Consider the following 15,657-nt stretch of genomic DNA (forward strand, 5'->3'; position numbering starts at 1 on the left):
TACTTGCTACATCTGTTATCATTAGGACCCTCTAGAATGAAGCAGCCTGAAAGCCTTGGGGTATCACACATATAAATATTGAGTTCTCATATCAATATTCTTTTGTTAAATTGATCTTATCAAATAATTTAGCATTAATTGCTTTATTATATTGTATGTTGGTATTAGTCACATGACACTGCTGCCAAAATCTTGGCTCCCTGTGCGCCGGTGCGGAAATGAGATACAGAGACAGAGTTCTGGAGGGGAGAGAAAGGCTGGCTTTATTCTTTGCCAGGCAAAGGGGGGAACACAGCAGGCCAGCACCTCAAGTGTTGCCCCCTCCTTGGGGAATAGGGAGAGGTCTTATAGTCGGGGCTCAGTGGTCAGGGGTATGTAATAAGGATCAAGGCAGTAACAGTCTTGCATTGTTCTTTCTTCTGCAGAGTTTCTAAAGGGTGGGGTTGTTGACAAGATTAGGGTGTGTGCAGGGTCTCCTAATCTTGAAGCGCTTCTCTGGTCCCTTTAATCTTGCCTCAGGTGGCTTCCTGGCTGCTCCCCCCCTTGATTATCAACTGTTCGAATCTGCCCTTTGGAACTCAGGGAAGGTCATGGAGGCTGGAGTCTTGCCTATAAGAAATGGGGGACAAAAAGGCCTCCATGCCTGGGAGCCCCATAGGGCCCTGCTCGGTTTCAACATTAGTAGGTGTTAGTCACATTGCATCATTATTACTTTTTTCAGCCTCGGCTTCCTCACTAATATGTGCTGTAGTCACCTCTGTCAAATCACAGATATCAAGACTCTAGAGCAGCAGTTGGCAAATGTTTTCTGTATAAAGGACCAGAGAGTAAAGACTTTCAGCTTTATGGGCCTTATGGTCTGTGTCTTAGCTGCTCAACCTTGTTGTTATGTGTGAAAGCAGCTGTGGACAGGATGCAAATGAATGGTCCTGACTCTGTTCCTGTTAAACTTTATAAAAGCAGGGGATAGGCCTGATTTGCCTGTAGGCTAGAGCAAGGTTCATGGACTTGAATGCCTGTCGGGGCTAGGCAGGTACTGCAAAAGAGTCAAGTGGCTGACTGGGGACTGCCACTAGTGCCTTGTCTAAAACGGGCAGCTACTTCTTACCTACAGCCACTTGTGACTGCCCCAGTGATATTTGAGCTTATAATTCAAGAGTAGCTGGAAACTGGTATTTTTACACAAAGCACTTTTATCAGTGGGCAACTAACTTTAGATTTGTTCAGAAAATATAGTAAAGGTCAAGCTATATATCTTCGTGAGCTCTTTTCTGGTCCATAGGATCTAGTTTTGCAAATTCTGGTATTTTCAGGTGTAACTGTGTATTATGTATAACTATATATTATGTACAGGAACTTCCTGGAAAATGTCATCAGACATGGACAGCAAATATCTAGTTCTGATGCTGCTACCTCCCTTCAAGTGCCTGTGACAGACATCAGTAATCAATCATACCACTCCTTCCTGCTGAGCCTAGAGAAAATTTCAGAGTGATTCTACACCAGTCCTCAGAAAAGCCACAACCAGTGAATTCATTGTGTCCTCTGATATATAAGGTATTTGACACTCCTGTTCCAGAGGACTCTCTTTAAAATGTTTTTGGGATTCACCTGGCTTTGGACTTTTTAATTCTATGACTTTAAAGAAATCTAGCTAAAAATTGCTCTTAACTAAAGAGTATTTGAGAAAATATGTATCAGAAATAACACATATGATAAAAGGTAAGATTATGTTCCTATGGCAGAATTTATTTTATTTTATTGAATAAATTTATTTATTTATTTTTGGCTGCATTGGATCTTCATTGTGGTGTGCAGGCTTCTCATTGTGGTGGCTTCTCTTGTTGTGGAACAGAGGCTCTAGGTGCGCGGGCTCAGTAGTTGTGGCGCACAGGTTTAGTTGCTCCACGGCATGTGGGATCTTCCCGGACCAGAGCTTGAATCCGTGTCCCCCGCATTGGCAGGCAGATTCTTAACCACTGTGCTGCCAGGGAAGTCCCAGATTTTAGATTCAAACTTAGAGAATTGAAGATCTCCACAGTTGCATGTGTCCGTAAAGGTTCTGGTAGCATTCCGTCTTTGAAGAGACCATGAACTTGGATTTCTGGTCTGATTTTTTTTCACCATACCTATGCAAAGTAATGGGAGCAAATAGTTATAAAGGGGAGTTTCTTTTTCCTTTCTCTTACTGCCTCTGACCCTGGTGCACAGTTACTGGAGAGTAAGATGTTCAGAATTTAGGAACTCTGTATGAGAATATGTGCCATCTGGGAGCACATACTTTTGGATTGTGTATGTGGCATGCACCTGATGCAGCCTAAGTAAAACATGCTTTATTGTCCATTTTGATGGCATAAAACTTTACATCTTTTGTACTCTGCCCTCTGTGAGTCTAAACCGTACTTGTCTCTCAAGTTTGATCTTCTCCAAGAATTCTGCTCTACCCATTCTAATCCTCATTGAACCTGCCTCTTCTCTAGATTTCTTTAATATTGAGAACTGTCCTAATTTAGCAGTGTCACGCTTTATTACATTATTTGATTTAATTTGCATTTTTTTCTCCCCCCATAATTAACATTTTCTTTTCCTGCCATCTAGCGTAGTAAGGACCGTGAATGGTGTGAACTGAAAGAACATTTTGTTTTTAAGCAGGCAATTTAGTACAGATGTTCATTGGATGCTTTTTATGTGCCAGTCACTGCGGCTCTAAATGTGGATGAAACAGAAAAATGGACCCTGCCCTTGAAGACCAGAGTCTAGTGGATTAAAGTCTAATGGAATTTAAAAGGTTCCCTTTTTTAGTAATCAGTGATGAACATTTACAGCTCCCCTGGAAAGAAAGCTCCCCTGGGCCTAGGTCTTTGTTTCATTTACTGATATACCCCAAGTGCCCAGGTCAGTGCCTTGTATACAGTAACTGCTCAGTAAATATTTCTTAGGTGAACTTTTACAAGTTTTTATGTAAGTGCAGGACTCTTAGTGTAGGTGAACCATAGTGTCTGCCTTCCACTTCCTTTACGTCTCTCCCACTCCTCATCCCAGCCACGTAGTTCTCTGCCCAGAAAAGTCAGCCTTGACTTTCCTTCCAGAAATATTATATGTACGTATACGTACGTGTGTGTGTTTGTACTTCTTACACAAATTATAGCCTATGCCTTTCTTTCCCTTAAAAATATATCAGATAGTTCTCTAATCAGTGCATACTCATGTTACTTTTACTGGCTGTATAGTATTGATTACTCGGACATTTCATAATTTATTAAACCAGAAACTTATTGATGGGTATTTAGGTTATTCTGATCTTTTGCTCTTATACACAGTATTACGGTAAATATCCTCACTCAAGTTGTGACCTCTGCAAGTAGGAATTTTAGTATACATTCCTAAAAGTGGAATTGTAGAATTCTTATAAGTTCAAAGGGTTTATGTATTTGTAATTTTGATAGGAATTGCCAAATAGTCTTCTACAGAGAATATGAGTGTGCCATTTTGCTGCACTCTGACTAACACCATATTTTATCAAAGTGCTTGATTTTTTTGTGATCTGATAGGTGAAAAATATCGATTATGGCTTTGTATTTCTCTTACATAAATAAGTTTGAACATCATTTTATATGTTTACAAATTCATTTCATTTTATGTGTTCTGTCGTTATAAGTTTTGCCCATTTTTCGATGTGATAATTGATCTTTATCTTATTGATGTGTAGGAGCTCTTTGTATAGTTAAAAAAAAAAATTCCATGTCTGTGCTTGCTTGTTTATATTTCTATGTGAATTAGAGAATCAGCTTGTCTAGTGACCTGACCCACTCACCTAAAAAATCAATCCTGTTGGTATTTTTGTTGTGTTTGTGTCAAATTTATAGGTGATTTAGGGAGAACCGGCATTTCCATGATGTTTCGTCTTATTTCCCAGGAACATAATATGTCTTTACATTTGTTTAAGTGAGTCATTGTTGTGATAAAGGGCATTGTCTTAACTTTGGGACTGTTTCTAATGTTTCCCTATTAAAATATGCTGGCTTTGGGATTGAGATAGATCTGTATTGTATCATGTTAAGGAACTAGCCACCCATTGCTATCTTATTGAGGTTTTTACCATGAAAGGATATATTTTGTCACATACATTTGTGTAATTGTGGTGACTCATATATCTGTTGTTTGTTTGTTTTCATCTATGAATATGATGAATTTTAAGTATAGACTTTTGCATATTGAACTATCCTTGTACTCATGGAATAAGTTCTACTTGGTCATGGAAAGTTATCCTTTTAATATGCTGCTGGATTTGGATTCTGTTTTCTTATATAGATCTTCCATGACCTACTGGGGTTATCTCCCAATAAACCCATTGTAAGTTGAAAATATAAGTCACAGCTGCATTTAATACACCTAACCTACCGAACATCATAGCTTAGCCTAGCCTGCCTTAAACCTGCTCAGAACACTTACATTAGCCCACAGCTGAGCAAAATCATCAGACACAAAGTATATTGTAACAGAGTGTTGAATATCTCATGTAACTTATTGAATATTGTACTGAAAGTGAAAATGAGAATGGTTGTATGGGTACAGAATGGTTGTAAGTGTATTAGTTCTCCACCCTTCTGATCACGTGGCTGACTTGGAGCTGCCTGTGCCCAACATCACAAGAGAGTATTGTTCTGCATGTCGCTAGCCTGGGATAGGATGAAATTCAAAATTCGAAGTATGGTTTTGACTGAATGAATGTTGCTTTTACACCATTGTAAAGTTGAAAAATCGTTAAGTTGGGGACCATCTGTACTGTATTTAAGAAATATGCATTGATTTTCAGATGTGAGAGTGGTGTGTGTGTGTGTGTGTGTGCTTGCTTTGGAGTTTGATGTGTATTTTGTCTTTATGAAAAGAATTTGAACACTTTTCTTTTTCTGTGCTCTTGAACAATTTACAGTGGATTGAAATTACCCACTTCTTAATTTTTTGATAGAATTCTCCTTTGCAGCTCTCTACTCCTGTGTTCTTTGACAACTACCCCTATACCTTCTTTGGCTTTTTTTTAGCTTTTCTACCTCTTCTGGGGTCAATTTTGGTCATTAATGTTTTCCTAAAAACCTATCCAGATTTTCTAATTTAGTTACATGGAATTGAACAAAATAACCTTCTTTCATTTTCTTTGGTATGTGTGGTTATTTCCTCACCATTTTCAGATTTTTTTGATTAAAAAATAAATGACATGTTAACAGTATTCTAAAGAATGTGTTTTTAAAAAAAAATATGATGTAAAAAGAGTATATAGTTCACTTATCCATATTTTATTAAAACCTCTGTTATTCCTAAGGTGACTGTTATGAAACCCAGAACTTTAGATGAAACATTTCCATTCTGACAACTCTCTTCTCTTTTGACAGACCCTGAAGAGGAAAGTGAGGATGACGCTCAACTCGAAGGCAGAGATCCTGATATTTGGCACGTTGGTTTTAAGATCTCATGGGACATAGAGACACCTGGTTTGGCGATACCCCTTCACCAAGGAGACTGCTACTTTATGCTTGGTAATTGGGAGGATCAAAGCTATACTGATGCTCTAGTGTCTAGGTTTTAGGTTATTGGGTACATATTTTGCATATGTCTTTTGAAATAAACTTTTCAGGTTTTTTATAGTGATAATAAAACATCTACATGTGACTAGGTTTTCTTAAAAGATACTGCTAATTTTTATTTTCATCTTTTTCAATTTTATTTTATTTTTTATGCAGCAGGTTCTTATTAGTTATCTATTTTATACATATTAGTGTATATATGTCAATCCTGATCTCCCAATTCTCCACCACCACCACCACCCCGTCACTTTCCCCCCTTGGTGTCCATACGTTTCTTCTCTACATCTGTGTCTCTATTTCTGCCTTGCAAACCGGTTCATCTGTACCATTTTTCTAGATTCCACATATATGCATTAATATACGATATTTGTTTTTCTTTCTCTGACTTACTTCACTCTGTAGGACAGTCTCTAGATCCATCCACGTCTCTACAAATGACCCAATTTCGTTCCCTTTTATGGCTGAGTAATACTCCATTGTATATATGTACCACATCTTCTTTATCCGTTCGTCTGTCGATGGGCATTTAGGTTGTTTCCATGACCTGGCTATTGGAAATACTGCTGCAATGAACATTGGGGTGCATGTGTCTCTTTAAATTATGGTTTTCTCAGGGTATATGCCCAGGAGTGGGATTGCTGGGTCGTATGGTAATTCTATTTTAGTTTTTTAAGGACCTCCATACTGTTCTCCGTAGTGGTTGTATCAATTTACATTCCCATCAACAGTGCAAGAGGGTTCCCTTTTCTCCACACCATCTCCTGCATTTGTTGTTTGTAGATTTTCTGATGATGCCCATTCTAACTGGTATGAGGTGATACCTCATTGTAGTTTTGATTTGCATGTCTCTAATAATTCGTGATGTTGAGCAGCTTTTCATGTATGTCTTGGCCATCTGTATGTCTCCTTTGGAGAAATGTCTATTTAGGTCTTCTGCCCATTTTTTGATCGGGTTGTTTGGTTTTTTAATATTAAGCTGCATGAGCTGCTTATACATTTTGGAGATTAATCCTTTGTCCATTGATTCATTTGCACATATTTTCTCCCATTCTGAGAGTTGTTTTTTCATCTTGTTTATAGTTTCCTTTGCTGTGCAAAAGCTTTTAAGTTTCATTAGGTCCCATTTGTTTATTTTTGTTTTGATTTCCATTACTCTAGGAGGTGGATCAAAAAAGATCTTGCTGTGCTTTATGTCAAAGAGTGTTCTTCCTATGTTTTCCTCTAAGAGTTTTATAGTGTCCGGTCTTACATTTAAGTCTTTAATCCTTTTTGAGTTTATTTTTGTGTAAGGTGTTAGGGAGTGTTCTAATTTCATTCTTTTACATGTAGGTGGCCAGTTTTCCCAGGACCACTTATTGAAGAGACCGTCTTTTCTCCATTGTATATCCTTGCCTCCTTTGTCATAGAATAGTTGACCATAGGTGCGTGGGTTTATCTCTGGGCTTTCTATCCTGTTCCATTGATCTATATTTCTGTTTTTGTGCCAGTCCCATATGGTCTTGATTACTGTAGCTTTGTAGTATAGTCTGAAGTCAGGGAGTGTGATTCCTCCAGCTCCGTTTTTTTCCCTCAAGACTGCTTTGGCTATTTGGGGTCTTTTGTGTCTCCATACAAATTTTAAGATTTTTTTTGTTCTAGTTCCGTAAAACATGCCATTGGTAATTTGATAGGGATTGCACTGAATCTATAAATTGCTTTGGGTAGTACAGTCATTTTCACAGTATTGATTCTTCCAATCCAAGGACGTGGTATATCTCTCTGTCTGTTTCTGTCATCTTTGATTTCTTTCACCAGTGTCTTATAGTTTTCTGAGTACAGGTCTTTTACCTCCTTAGGTAGGTTTATTCCTAGGTATTTTATCTTTTTGTTGCAATGGTAAATGGGATTGTTTCCTTAATTTCTCTTTCTGATCTTGTGTTGTTAGTGTATAGGAATGCCAGAGATTTCTGTGCATTAATTTTGTATCCTACAACTTTACCAGATTCATTGATTAGCTCTAGTAGTTTTCTAGTGGCATCTTTAGGATTCTCTATGTATAATATCATGTCATCAGCAGTGACAGTTTTACTTCTTCTTTTCCAGCTAGATTCATTTTATTTCTTTTTCTTCTCTGATTGCTGTGGCTAGGACTTCCAAAACTATGTTGAATAATAGTGGTGAGAGTGGACATCCTTGTCTTCTTCCTGATCTTAGAGGAAATGCTTTCAGTTTTTCACCATTGAGAATGATGTTTGCTGTGGGCTTGTCATATATGGCCTTTATTATGTTGAGGTAGGTCCCTTTATACCCACTTTCTGGATAGTTTTTATCATAAATGGATGTTAAATTTTGTCAAAAGCTTTTTCTGTATCTGTTGAGATGATCATATGGTTTTTATCCTTCAGTTGTTGACATGGTGTATTACATTGATTGATTTGCATATATTGAAGAATCCTTGCATCCCTGGGATAAATCCCACTTGATCATGGTGTATGATCCTTTTAATGTGTTGTTGGATTCTGTTTGCTAGTATTTTGTTGAGGTTTTTGCATCTATATTCATCAGTGATATTGGTCTGTAATTTTCTTTTTTTATAGTATCTTTGTCTGGTTTTGGTATCAGGGTGATGGTGGCCTCATAGAATGAGTTTGGGAGGGTTCTCTTTTTCTTGATGAGTCTGGCTAAAGGTTTATCAATTTTGTTTATCTTCTCAAAGAACCAGCTTTTAGTTTTATTGATCTTTGCTTTTGTTTTCTTTGTTTCTATTTCATTTATTTCTGCTCTGATCTTTCTTTTTTTTTTAATTTTATTTATTTATTTATGGCTGTGTTGGGTCTTCGCTTCCGTGCGAGGGCTCCCCCTAGTTGTGGCAAGCGGGGGCCGTTCACCATCGCAGCCTCTCTAGTCGCGGAGCACAGGCTCCAGACGCGCAGGCTCAGCAATTGTGGCTCACGGGCCCAGTTGCTCCGCGGCACGCGGGATCTCCCCAGGCCAGGGCTCGAACCCCTGTCCCCTGCATCGGCAGGCAGACTCTCAACCATTGCGCCACCAGGGAAGCCCTTCTGCTCTGATCTTTATGATTTCTTTCCTTCTACTAACTTTGGGTTTTGTTTGTTCTTCTTTCTCTAGTTCCTTTAGGTGTAAGGTTAGATTGTTTATTTGAGATTTTTCTTGTTTCTTGAGGTAGGATTGTATTGCTATAAACTTCCCTCTTAGATCTGCTTTTGCTGCATCCCATAGGTTATGGATCGTCGAGTTTTCATTGTCATTTATCTCTAGGTATTTTTTGATTTCTTCTTTGATTTCTTCAGTGATCTCTTGGTTATTTAGTAATGTAGTGTTTAGTCTGCATGTGTTTGTGTTTTTTACATTTTTTTCCCTGTAATTGATTTCTAATCTTATAGCATTGTGGTTGGAAAAGATGCTTGATATGATTTCAGTTTTCTTAAATTTACCAAGGCTTGATTTATGACCCAAGATGTGATCTCTCCTGGAGAATGTTCCGTGTGCACTTGAGAAGAAAGTGTAATCTGCTGTTTTGGGGTGGAATGTCCTATAAATATCAATTAAATCTATCTGGTCTGTTGTGTCATTTAAAGTGTGTGTTTTCTTATTAATTTTCTGTCTGGATGATCTGTCCATTGGTGTAAGTGAGGTGTTAAAGTCCCCCACTATTACTGTGTTACTGTTGATTTCCTCTTTTATAGCCATTAGCATTTTCCTTATGTATTGAGGTGCTCCTATGTTAGGTGCATATATATTTATAATTGTGATATTTTCTTCTTGGATTGATCCCTTGGTCATTATGTAGTGTCCTTCCTTGTCTCTTGTAACATTCTTTATTTTAATAAAGTCTGTTTTATCTGATATGAGTATTGCTACTCCAGCTTTCTTTTGGTTTCCATTTGCATGGAATATCTTTTTCCATCCCCTCACTTTCAGTCTGTATGTTTCCCTATGTCTGAAGTGGGTCTCTTGTAGACAGCATATATATGGGTATTGTTTTTGTATCCATTCAGTGAACCTGTGTTTTTTGGTTGGAGCATTTAATCCATTCACGTTTAAGGTAATTATCGATATGTATGTTCCTATTACCATTTTCTTAATTGTTATGGGTTTGTTTTTGTAGGTCCTTTTCTTCTCTTGTGTTTCCCACTTAGAGAAGTTGCTTTAGCATTTGTTGTAGAGCTGCTTTGGTGGGGTTGTATTCTCTTATCTTTTGCTTGTCTGTAAAGCTTTTGATTTCTCCGTTGAATCTGAATGAGATCCTTGCCGGGTAGAGTAATCTTGGTTGTAGGTTCTTCCCTTTCCTCACTGTAAATATGTCGTGCCACTCCCTTCTGGCTTTTAGAGTTTCTGCTGAGAAATCAGCTGTTAACCTTATGGGAGTTCCCTTGTATTTTACTTGTCGTTTTTCCCTTGTTGCTTTTAATAATTTTTCTTTGTCTTTAATTTTTATCAGGGTGGTTACTGTGTGTTTCAGTGTGTTTCTCCTTGGGTTTATCCTTCCTGGGACTCTCTGCGCTTCCTGGACTTGGGTGGCTGTTTCCTTTCCCATGTTAGGGAAGTTTTTGACTATAATCTCTTCAAATATCTCCTCAGGTCCTTTCTCTCTCTCTTCTCTTTCTGGGACTCTATCATGCGAATGTTGGTACATGTTATCCCAGAGGTCTCTTAGGCTGTCTTCATTTGTTTTCATTCTTTTTTCTTTATCCTGTTCCGTGGCAGTGAATTCCGCTGTTCTGTGTTCCAGGTCACTTATCCATTCTTCTGCCTCAGTTATTCTGCTGTTGATTCCTTCTAGTGTATTTTTCATTTCAGTTATTGTATTGTTCATCTCTTTGTTTGTTCTTTAATTGTTCTAGGTGTTTGTTTGTTAATTCTTCTAGGTCTTTGTTAAACATTTCTTGCATGTTCTCGATCTTTGCCTCCATTCTTTTTCCGAGGTCCTGGATCATCTTCACTATCATTATTCTGAATTCTTTTTCTGGAAGGTTGCCTATCTCCAGTTCATTTAGTTGTTTTTCTGGGACTTTATCTTGTTCCTTCATCTGGTACATAGTCCTCTGCCTTTTCATTTTGTCTATCTTTCTGTGAATGTGGTTTTCATTCCACAGGCTGCAGGATTGTAGTTCTTGCTTCTGCCAGCTGCTCTCTGGTAGATAAGGCTATCTAAGAGGCTTGTACAAGTTTCGTGATGGGAGGGACTGCTGGTGGGTAGAGCTGGGTGTTGCTCTGGTGGGCAGAGCTCAGTAAAACTTTAATCTGCTTGTCTGCTGATGGGTGGGGCTGAGTTCCCTCCCTGTTGGTTGTTTGGCCTGAGGCGACCCAGTACTGGAGGCTGCAGGCTCTTTGGTGGGGCTAATGGTGGACTCCAGGAGGGCTCACGCCAAGGAGTACTTCCCAGAACTTCTGCTGCCAGTGTCCTTGTCCCCATGGTGAGCCACAGCCACCCCCTGCCTCTGCAGGAGACCCTCCAACACTAGCAGGTAGGTCTGGTTCAGTCTCCTGTGGGGTCACTGCTCCTTCCACTGGGTCCTGATGTGCACACTACTTTGTGTGTGCCCTCCAAGAGTGGAGTTTCTGTCTCTCCCAGTTCTGTCGAAGTCCTGAAATCAAATCCTGCTATCTTTTAAAGTCTGATTCTCTGGGAATTCCTCCTCCCATTTTCCGACCTCCAGGTTGGGAAGCCTGGTGTGGGGCTCAGAACCTTCCCTCCAGTGGGTGGACTTCTGTGGTATAAGTGTTCTCCAGTCTGTGAGTCACCCACCCAGCAGTTATGGGATTTGATTTTATTGTGATTGCGCCCCTCCTCCCGTCTCATTGTGGCTTCTCCTTTGTCTTTGGATGTGTGGTATCATTTTTGGTGAGTTCCAGTGTCTTCCTGTTGATGATTGTCCAGCAATTAGTTGTGATTCTGGTGCTTTCACAAGAGGGAGTGAGAGCACGTCCTTCTACTCCGCCATCTTGAACCAATCTCTCCGATACTGCTCATTTTCAGAATTGCTTTTCTTTTCGTTCCCAGTGTTCATGGAGTTCCCCAAATATGCTGAAGTTTTCAAGATTTTTCATCAGTGCTACTAAATCATCTAAGTCAACCTATCAGTGTGAAGTTTAAAATATTTCCCTATCTATATAGGTTTGTAGTGAATTTAGGTTCTTCTCAAAAATAGCTGACCTGACAACACAGCCTCCCTCCCACCCCTCACCCCCCACCCCAATTGAGTTTCCCTCATTTCCCTCACGTAGTTCTTTGGGAAGCAGTAATTCAGCTGTGGTCAGGCTAACTGAAGCTGTGGTGTTTGTGGAGCTTTGCTTTTTGTTTCTTTGCCCTAAGTTTTTTGTTTTATTTTTAGACTTTCTCTTTGTTTTCTGACGCACAGTGTGCAAACAGCATCCTTTTTTTTGAACAGCTTCTCAGGGTTTATTCTGTCCTTGGCTCTGATCTCCTGATTATTTCGGGCTGCTCTCACTCTTACCTGCCTGGGGGCGTCTACTCATGTGTTTGGTTTTAGAGCCAGGAAGCACCAAGGCTCAAACCGAATATTTACAATAAGAATGATCTCCCAATGAATAGAGTGTTTCTGCGTGCTGCATAAGGTTCTGGAGTACTGGAGATGGATACGACTTGGTCCTTGCCTTCTAGGAATTATGAGTTTGGAGTGGCCCTTTCGGACATTTCATCATTAAGTGTTTTCCAAATTTCAGTCATTCGCACATCAGCTTCATGGTTTTTGCCATATCCGTGTGCTACCCATGTTATTATTACTTATGTAACATTTCTCTCTAGATTAACTCAGGTTTTTTTCTTTCGTCAAAATAAATTTTGTGGGGGAGATTTTATATCACTATCTTAAATGGAAAACCAGTATCACTTGACATAATTAGAAGCGTTGTTAGAAAAAGAAGAGAGTTTATAGAAAGAAAGTAAAACAGAATTAAGTGCCCACCGCTTTTGTTTGCTGCAGGTCCTGAGCCTCAGTCCTGTTCTGTCCTTAGTAACTGTTATGAAGAGGTGTTAACTGGATCATGGTACCAATCTTGGACTTTGTCCTTCATGTCAGCAGGGAGATTGGAAGATCATTACATAGGGAATTACTTTCTCCTGGTACGATTCAGTGGTAAATTCTTCAATTCTTCTCATGGATGAGTCCTGCGTTTGTTACACACTGATCTAAGTAAACCCTAAATCTCTTGCCTTCCATTTGCATGTTGCTTTCCAGTTTACAGATCAATTTCACATAGTCTCCAAACAGCCTTGCCGGTGGGGGGTGGGGGGGAAGGTGCAGGGATTGTTCTGTTCTTTCTTAAGTTGCCCAAAGTCACTCACTTCATGTGAGGCAGAACTGGGACCAGTGTGGGTTGCAGGTTTCATGTATGGTGCTTTTCTTGCTCTAAAGGGACCGTTTAGATTGGATCCCAATTCACTGAAATCTCTAGGTGGGAATGCTTTTAGGGTTAAGGTCATCTCTTGGCCTGCCCCTCCCCTGCTTGCCTCAGCATCTGAGTTTCTATTCTGAAGTCTTTACCCCATTGTTTTGAGCATTATTTGTAGGTAGAACAGATTATTAATTCATTTTTTGAGAGACCACCCGATGTGGGTATTTACCGTGAGTATAAATGGGTGATAGTTTCAGCCAGTAAACCACTTTCCTTTTGGATACTCTGTTGGAGTTTCTATGACTGTTTTGCACCTTTTAAAGAAGTGAGAGTCAGAAGGGTGCTATTTTTAATAGCTTTATTAATTTTCTGTAAACAAAAGTAGTAAATACACATGGTAAAGGCTCAACTACTTTCTATTAATAACATCTCATGTGTTCTCTTCTGATTGAAAAAGTAATACATGCTCATTGTAGAGAAAAGAAAGTCTGAAAAGTATAAAATGAAAGGATATAAAAATCAGGTTCATGCCTATTTTAGTACATTCCTTTTCAGTCTTTTTCCTATGTGTGCATATATACGTATCTGGAATAACAATAGTATATGAATAACAGCTATGTTTATTCGGGAATAATGACACGTCAAATCTTCTTGGAATCTTCTCAGTAACCCTGAGAAGTAGATGTTAGCTATATTGAGAGAGAAAAATTTAAGGTTAGATCAATGTCGTTACTTAGCCAGGGTTACACAGCAGGTAAGAGGCGTGGATTGGAACTTGTCACTTTAGCCCACTTGGGCTCTGACACCTGTGTCAGGCCATCCCCTCCCCACCACCTGGAGTCCCTCCTCACCCCACTGCAGCGCTGCCCCCTGCTCTGGGCTTCTGTGCCTTCCTCCCCCTCCCTCAGCGTGATGCCTAAGTTGTTCAGAAGGGCAGAAAAGAAGGTGACAGTGGTGGTGTGTTTGCTTCTTTCTTTTCCATTTCCTTTTTAAAAAAAATTTTTTTAATTAAAAAAAAAATTTTAACATCTTTATTGGAGTATAATTGTTTTACAATGGTGTGTTAGTTCCTGCTGTATAACAAAGTGAATCAGCTATATGCATACTATATCCCCATATCCCCTCCCTCTTACGTCTCCCGCCCACCCTCCCTCCCTATCCCACCCCTCTAGGCGGTCACAAAGCACCGAGCTGATCTCCCTGTGCTATGCGGCTGCTTCCCACTAGCTATCTGTTTTACATTTGGTAGTGTATATATGTCCATGCCACTCTCTCACTTCGTCCCAGCTTTGCATTTCTTTTTAAAGTTATGTTTTTCTTGGCTCAGAAAAACATTAAAAATGAAAATATTAAATAATTATGTTGTCCTTTGACTTATATATTATAATGAATATACATTTTTAAATATACACTGGTTCCCTTTTTCTGTTGTAGGAGATAAACAGAAGAAGTGTGTTATTATTTTATAGGAGCTGATATCCAAGACATACTATCTAGTCCTTGTTTCCCAACTCCTGCCCTCAGATATAGGTTAAATAACTGATAACCGACTGAACTGGGCCAAGCATAGCCCACTGTACCCAAAGTTTGTATTTAGAATCTATTTTCTTATTAAGATGTCGTGTTTGATTTCTAAAATGAATTTTCCCACACCTCCTCTTAGCCAAAACAAGACAAAGATAAAAGCAGCCGTGGTCGAAAGCTACCTTTTCTCTTTACTTTTTAAAAGGCAAATACTATAAAGAGCCTTGTGGAGGGACCTCAGCCCTGTGCTGATGTCTGAAATCTGAACTTCATAGCACTTATGAAAAGGAAACAGTTTAGCTCAATTTATAATAATATATTGGTCTGCAGAGGAAGTGCAGACTGAACCCTGCTGTCTCAAGTAAATACTCCAGGGGTGTCTGATGGGGAACGTGTCGGGTGCCTGTGATAGATCCACTGCCTGTGGAATTGAGTGAAGGCCCTGCTTGCAGTGCCTGAGGACACGCTTAACTGGGGTTGTCACGGTTTTACTTTTAAATTGGAATCTTTGCCCTAGTCTCAGAGTTAGACATGACCAGATTTGCAAACAGATTTACAATTTTCACTAATTTTCCAACCAGGACTTCAAAACACACTTAGAGAAGGAAAAAAAACACACTCTGGTTTTTCTCAGAGTAGGAAGATTTACTTTGCCACAGATGTTTTCCATAGACTGAATGCAACCAGGGAGTTAGGGACTTAAAGGTGGCTTGGAGACAAACTGCGGGTTTGATTTTTTGTGGAACAGATTATACAGTTCAAGAGACATCAGCCAAATTATGTTCATTAACCAGGAGCTGAGTGTGGAGGTGGGATGGTGCAGGACAAAGGTGAGTGCTAGGTAAACATTTTGGGCAATGCCCCCTCCCCTTGTTATTATTTTTTACATGTCACTCTTCAAGACTCTGTTCTATCTCCTCTCTTCACTTTCGTTTCCTTAAATCCAACTACATCTCATTTTCACATATGTGTCATTACTATACCCATCAGCTATTTCAAAGCTTTAGTTGCCAAGTAAAAATTCTATGGCAAAAAAAGAAAACAGCAATATAAATTGAAATGCACAGTATTTCTTTTTTGGGTTGGCATTCGCTCACCAGCAGTTCAGGGCAGAATAATGGAAAGGCCGTTTCCCATCAGGTGACCAGGTTCCAGACTCCCCTCTTGTCCATCGGCTGTGCATCGTTAGTTC

At 39.3% G+C, this 15,657-nt stretch overlaps 1 protein-coding gene across 1 annotated transcript in view; it reads left to right on the forward strand.

Moving 5' to 3' along the window:
* The window catches only part of FTO (FTO alpha-ketoglutarate dependent dioxygenase), a 374,717-nt gene that overhangs the window by 122,734 nt on the left and 236,326 nt on the right, over positions 1-15,657 (forward strand). Inside the window, exon 4 of the mRNA XM_030832950.2 lies at positions 5,391-5,534. Within this exon, the coding sequence (XP_030688810.2) occupies positions 5,391-5,534 (144 nt within the window). The remainder of the gene's footprint in view (positions 1-5,390; positions 5,535-15,657) is intronic.

The sequence above is a fragment of the Globicephala melas genome, chromosome 19 (genome assembly GCF_963455315.2).
Source record: "Globicephala melas chromosome 19, mGloMel1.2, whole genome shotgun sequence".
In the NCBI taxonomy this organism is placed as follows: domain Eukaryota; kingdom Metazoa; phylum Chordata; class Mammalia; order Artiodactyla; family Delphinidae; genus Globicephala; species Globicephala melas.